This window comes from Acyrthosiphon pisum, unplaced genomic scaffold (assembly GCF_005508785.2).
Source record: "Acyrthosiphon pisum isolate AL4f unplaced genomic scaffold, pea_aphid_22Mar2018_4r6ur Scaffold_21112;HRSCAF=23059, whole genome shotgun sequence".
Taxonomy (NCBI): Eukaryota; Metazoa; Arthropoda; class Insecta; order Hemiptera; family Aphididae; genus Acyrthosiphon; species Acyrthosiphon pisum.
In genome coordinates this window covers 10,343-17,694 of record NW_021770544.1, presented here as the reverse complement: position 1 = coordinate 17,694, position 7,352 = coordinate 10,343, and the positions used below count along the sequence as shown (strand labels likewise).

The 7,352-nt window shown below is 26.6% G+C and overlaps 1 protein-coding gene across 1 annotated transcript in view; it reads right to left on the bottom strand.

Moving 5' to 3' along the window:
• The window catches only part of LOC100573014 (small ubiquitin-related modifier 3-like), a 3,581-nt gene extending 2,975 nt beyond the window's left edge, over positions 1–606 (bottom strand). The window contains exons 1-2 of the mRNA XM_016802271.2: positions 504–606; positions 296–424 (exon numbers count right to left, since the gene is read on the bottom strand). Of these exons, the coding sequence (XP_016657760.1) occupies positions 296–313 (18 nt within the window). The 5' untranslated portion in view covers positions 314–424; positions 504–606. The remainder of the gene's footprint in view (positions 1–295; positions 425–503) is intronic.
• Between the last annotated feature and the right edge of the window lie 6,746 nt (positions 607–7,352).

Below are 7,352 nucleotides of genomic sequence, written 5' to 3'. Positions count from 1 at the left end.
TTTTTATATTCAGCAAACTTATAATAATTATTATAAACCAAAAATCCATAATAAACAAAAATTTGAGTTGATTTTAAGTTAATATAGAGGCAAATGAGTTAAGTTAATTAAAACATCGAACTAATGAGTTAAAATTAACTTAACTTCTAACTTATTAAATCGTTAATGCCACCCAGCCTTGTTATTAACTAATAATATCTGTTGATCGTTACCATTGTGAACCTAACCATTAGACACGCCATAACTCTTGTTATGGGTTATAGCGCGCTTTCGTCGAACTCGTGTTAATACTTACACTTTTGTCCACGGCCATTTTCGATTGTTGATTTTTATGAGTGCGTACAAAACAATTGGCGAGCTGTCTTACGACGGTGACTTTGAAGTGTGAAATAATTTGAGAATGTGAAATGAGAATTGAGTTTTCCTATGAAACAGTAAACAAAATTTAATTCGGTTGTGACTGGCAAAAATTAATATTTTACAGTATTTACAATGACACTCACACGCTATAGACCGGACGCCGACGGCTACAGTCAATACAGTCAGGCAGACAACAAACAAATGCAAGCGAAGTCCGATTTACAGAATGCTGCGGTTAACCCGCGTACTCTGTAGTATAAACAGTATGGATGGAACATTGTTGCCCCCGACGCGTCGGTTGTTCGGTTGGTACCACCGTCGCGGTCGATGCGGCGTCGGTACATATTATAATGGGTATGCGATGCCTCCATTTTAAGAGGCCATAACTCCGGAATTACTTATAGCACAGCATACAAACTTAGATAATAGCTGATTCTCAGACATATATATTGATAAAAATAATAATATTATTCAACAAACATGCCCGATTAACCAATCGCAACCAATATATATAATACACTATTATTTTTAGATTCTGAGCGGAGCGAGGGAGCTATTTTAATAATAATATTATTATTTTTTATATAATATATAACCAATAGCAACAATTTATAAACAAATATTTCTATCGTAAATAATAATATTTTTATTTTATTTTTTTCTGGACAACCCTTATCACTAAGGGGTATGAAAAATATATGTTGGCCGATTCTCATACCTACCGAGTACGCATAAAAAAATTTCATAAAAATCGGTCAAGCCGTTTCGGAGGAGTATCGAGACTAACATTGTGACACGAGAATTTTATATATTAGATTTTATTTTTGCTAGTGTTTGAAGCATGAAAATATATTTCTCAAAATATTAGAACATTGAAAATTGTTTATTATTATAAATACAAATATTAGCGATGGTCATTTTAATATTTATCAATTATTAACTATATTCTCCAAGAGTACTAGGTAAAATCTCATTGACATCAATGGAATATGAGCGCTGTGTTATAATATACCTATTATATTACATTATACCGTTGGGTCGGCATGACAACGGGACGTCGTGTACCTACTCCGAATTTTATGCGTGTCGGGCGATGACTATAATAAAGTCCGAGCTCCATACGCTTAAATAATATCGAGTGTAGGTACAATAGAACATAACAATGAGCATTAATAATAATATTGTACATCATCCGAATGGACGTTTTGCGCGTTTGACATTTTGTCGCGGGGCAGTGACGCGGAGTTCGATAAATATATTTAAATATTATAATATATAAATAAATATTTTTAATGTATACGTTAACTCGGGGGCGTGGGTGGGTGATAAAATAATAAAGTGCGTGTACGCGCGTTAATATGACACGGTGGCCAGCGGTGTGACATGATCACGGGGGGGGGGGGGGGGGTTAGGTTAGGTTAGGTACAGTTTGGAACAAAGTTTGAAAATATAATTATATTTAAACATAAAAAAAGTAATCTTCTAAATAATATTAAAATGTAAAGTTGAAGGAAACCACGACAGCACGGTTTTTTTTTTATTTAATAACGATTATACACAAATTAAGAATTAAAAGAATAAACAAAAAGTATTCAATAGTTAAAAAAAAGTATTTAAAATACCATTCTCATACTTCAAACTTCAAAGTATTCAAAACGAAAGAAGTATTTGAATGGTACTTTTACTTAAATACTTTACAACGCTGTTTACAGATTTATAACAAGGTATATTTCCGATTTCGTACTGGACGTACGAACGATAATGATAAGTGATATACTGACAACCATTTATTTGGAAAATAGTTTGGACCTTTCCAATCGTTTATGGAAAATAGTACAAATTATTATTTTCGTATGGGTAGTAAAATTATAAAATATAATATTTCACAGTCGGGTGCATGTAAAAACTTTGAATAATACAGTTTTGAAATTTTGAATATGCAATTATTTGAATCTTTATAAGTTTTGGCCTTTTGCATAATAGTTATAACTTATAATATATTGGCACCGACGTACTGGTTCGATTGTCTTCGACACATCGATTTGTCTAAATATTGTCTCAAAACAATTTAATATCCATTTAAATTTATAAAATGTATGTTTTATTTATAAATTCGAATACTGCAAAGCCAAATAAGAATAAAATATATAAAACCGATATGTCAAATCCTTAAAAATATTATCCTCTACAATTGTTCTAATGGGTGATTTTTTTCTATAATTATCACTGAAAAAAAACCTAGGTAATATTGATAAAAATATAGATTCGATCAACAAAATATTTGTCACTATACAGCTAACAAACAGATTTGTCCAATTATTAACATTAAATTGTCAATTCATAATCATATTTAAAAATGACAAACATTTTATCGTTTTGTTTCAAATTACATTATTAATATGATCAAATATATATTGTCATGGCTAATATTATTTTAACAAAATAACTAATCAATACAATAAAATATTTCATTAATACAATACTTTATTTGATAAACAAATCATAATAAATTTGTTGCCAAGATTATTAATTTTATCATTTCGATAAAATGTATTTGTTACAGATAAAAATATAGTCTGTTCATATCCAACGAAATAGGTTTATCATTTCCATAAAATTGTCTAATCATATCATATATGTTAGTCAGTTATAATTGAAATTATTATTGTTGCATCAAAAAAATAATATGCAAATTTCAAATATATTATTTAGATATAGGAATATATAGGTAAGCATTGAAGGAAATTAGTACACTTATTAGATTTACTTATTAAGTTTATATTTTCCAATCTTTTTAAACATAAAGATATATAAATTGTTAAATAATGTAAGTATATAAATATAACATAATAAAGCTTACATAAAGTATACAATATAATAAATAGGTACATGTAAGTTATAAAGGTTCATAAATATATAATAACAAATAAATCAAATAAATAATAGATTTAATATCAAATTATAGCTATACAATTAAATTAACTGATGAAGTAAGGCACTCTACTTAATTACACATTAGTATTTTTATGAGTATAATACATATAATAGGTATTTTATCAATCTTTCATGGATATACAACTTAAAAATGAATGATTATTATCACTTTCTAATTAATTAGGTATACATATTAATTCAAATAATTAATTTAACTGTTTTTAATCATTTAGAAAAGGTACATTGTATAATTTGAACCATGCAGTAGCTATCATTTTTATAAAACATAAATATATATTTTTTAAATACAATAAGTAGGCAACTACAATTGTAGTTAACTCTATATGTAAATTACATTAAAATACGAATTAAGTATATTATGTGTATATTGAATGTGAGTACATACTTATATTAATATTGTATAGGTAATATAAAATAAAATAAAAATATGGAAATATGTAGGTACCTACCTGCCTATGTACCCATATACATATATATAAGTCCAGCAGTTAATTACAAGTAAACAAAATATTATACACTATATTTAGATATAATAATAGAATAGATAATATATTTAACTATTCCATATTATTTTCTAAATCAAAAATTAATTGATTTAGATTGGGATGAGATTTATCAAATTTAGTTTTAATATTATACAAATATGTCTGTATAAATTGCCATACAGCACATGACTCTATTGGGTACTCTAAGTTAAATAAATGTATAATTTTAAAGCACACATCTATTGCTCTTAGTATAGTGAAGACTTTATATTTAATTGTATCAAAGTATACAATGATCTCTTTTGGTTGTACTGGAGTACCAACAACCAAAATGAAAGGCTGAATTGGCATTTTAAGGCTATATCTGTTAACTATGAACTCTTCAGCCAGGGTTACAGTATTACAAAATACCAAAAAAGTATTTTGTGAATCTTTAATGGAAAATTTTACTATATTGTTTTTTCCTTTATCATCCTAAGTAACTTTTTTAGTTGTTGGAACAAATAGCGAATGAAGCAAATAAAATGTAACCGCTTGTTTAGCATCTGAAATTACATGATATGATTAGTTAAGTAGGTACCTACTAATCTTATACAAAACTACTAGAAATAACTTTATAAGGATTTGAATAGATATCATTATATAAATTAATAATTGTTATGAATTACTTTCACATGGGTTTTCAATCTCTGAAAGACTCTCTAATAATTTACGAGAGTTCACATCTTTAATTTTTGTTGTTATAACATTCAAAATTTTGTGTAATTTTATATCATAATTTCCTAGTACATTGAAACAAGTTGGGTGAAGAACATTGAAATGAATATCAATCTGAAAAGTAAATTGGAAGTTAGGCATAATAAATATTTTACATAGATATAGATATAGGTATCAGATGCATGGCAAGAATAGTGCTCGCATAGATTTATTAGTAATATATATAGTATGTATGGTAGGCATACGATTTTTATGTAATAAAGTAGTAGTACACTAGTACCTTGTTACATAATATGCACTCATTATGCAGTAATTAATGTTGTATATAGGTGATTCACCAACCATGTTCACAAGTGATAGGTAGGTACAAAAAAAATTTAAGAATTTGAAAATATGGTTTTACTATAATTAAAAATTCCAAAAATCAGGATTTGAATAAAATCATTATTAAATGAAAAAATTCTCTGTGAATATGATGTGAGGAATCACCCTATACATTATTTTTATTTGTTTTATCAGGGCATATTATAGTTCTAACCATATAGGTATAGATATAATATTCCCTATCCAGCTATACGGTATATTCAGTAACTTTATATGTGAATAGGCTATACATATTTACCTATATAACTATAATGAGTAAGGCTTGTCAATTATGCAGGAATATAAAGCTTATTAAAAAACTGCATACAAATTTAGTCAGAGATCTTTTAAAATATTCAAAATGTAGTTGAAATAAAACAAGGACAAAAATAGCTCATTGTACATACTAATTTATAACCCATTGGTATCGTACAAAGCTATACGAATAGCTCTTCCATTCTCTCATTATTTCCTGGGTTGTTGTGGCCTTTTGAATTTCACTTAATCTGTGGTAGACTGTTGAACTCCAATGTCGCTCAAGTTCTGGAAGACTACAGTTGTCGTGTTTAATTTGATTTAAAATTAATTGTATATCTTCTTCAGATTCTGTTATAAATTATTAAAATAATATACTATTTATAATAATACCTATATATTATTTTTTTTAAATATATTTACCATAGCTATTAGTAGTCCGTCTACTAAAACCACTATTTTTATTTTTATTGATTGATTGATTTTTGTCTGCATTTTTTGAGATTAACCCGCTGGTTTTCAGAGTTCTCATTGTATTGTAATATTTACAATATATCTTCCCCTTAGGTTGTCTTGATTGGTCTTTGATGAAATAATTTTCCTATAAAAAAGTATAATTTGCATCGCCCAATTTAAAAAAATATGCAAAAGAAAAGCTACAAATGTTAGATCTTACACAATCTTTTCTTTCTGTAAAATTAAGTAAGAAACCAAATTTATCTTTACGACTAAGAAGATAATAATTGTTATTAATTTCTATAACAGCATCATCAGAAAAATTGTCTCTGCATTTGAATACACAAGTATTCTTACAAAAATTTTCAAATTTTACATTTTTTGATGGTACATTTTTTCCTGATTTTGTTATATGTTCTTCACCATTATTAACTTTTTGTTTTTTTATGTTCATCTTCCATGTCAATAGATTTTTCTGACGCTTCCTTGTTTTATAAGTCTTAATACATTTTACAGGAGATTTTTCAGATTCAGATTCTTCTGTACTGCTATAAGTAACCAAGCTAAAACACATTTAAAGAAATCTTTCATTTTATTTTATTTTAATTCTTATCATAAAAAATCATTGTTAATAGTTATTACCTATTCTGAAGATGGATGATCGGCTCAGTATGTTCATTTGATGCATTATTATATTCATCATTTTGTTCATCAGGGATAGCTATATTATTTGTTATCTGATCAGCTTTTATCATGTTCATACTCAAATAATGTTAGGTAGATAATAATTTAGTATCTACATCTAGAATTAACTAGGTAATGAAACAATATTTAAATATTCATTACTTCTCTACTAACCTATTATCATCATAAAAAATTGATTTTATACCCAGAAGATCATTTTCAATATTAAATATATGGTTTGTTCATCCAGAGTAGCTATAATGTCAGAAAAATTGGCTTACGTTTAAAAAGTCTTCTTTTTGATCACTCTAAATGTAGGTTTTAAAATGAAATGCATGGTTTAAAATAGTTACTCCAAGTTTAATTTAATTTAAAACTTTTACCCTATTTTCAAGTTGAATATGTAAATTGGTCACTGGTTAATATTGTTAGGAATTAAGTATAAGTGTATTATCATCATCATTATTTTGTATTACATCTTCACTTTGTTTATATTGATTTACAATATTTAGACTGAAAACACAACAATTAAGTAACTTTAGTTTTAAATGAGATGAATACATCAAATTTTAATTTTAATTTATACCTTTTTTTAATACCCATTATAATATAAAATATAAAAGCTACTTTGATGAATTTCTCATATAAATCAATTTTGGTTCAAATAATATTTACCTTTTATCAAAAATGTTGATGTTTCTATTTAACAAGCTATATTCTGTTAGGTATAATATTTGTGTCATCAATTGTAGCTATACTAATAAGTGTGAAAGGAGGTAATTAAATTAATTGATTTAAATATTAAGTAGGATGATAGTAAATTTGATTTACTTTTTTTGCATGTTTGTATTGTTATTATTATTATTATGAGTACTATGGATAATGTGTTCACCATCTGGCCAATTATAGTTTGGCGTAGCGGTAGCTATGATATCAGACAGTTGACTTATGTTTAAAACGTCTTCTTTTGGATCACTAAATATAGATTTAAAAACAAAATGTATGGTTTAAAATAGTTACTCCAAGTTTAAAAAATTGTTAAAACTTTTACCTAAAATTTAAGTTGAATATGTAAAT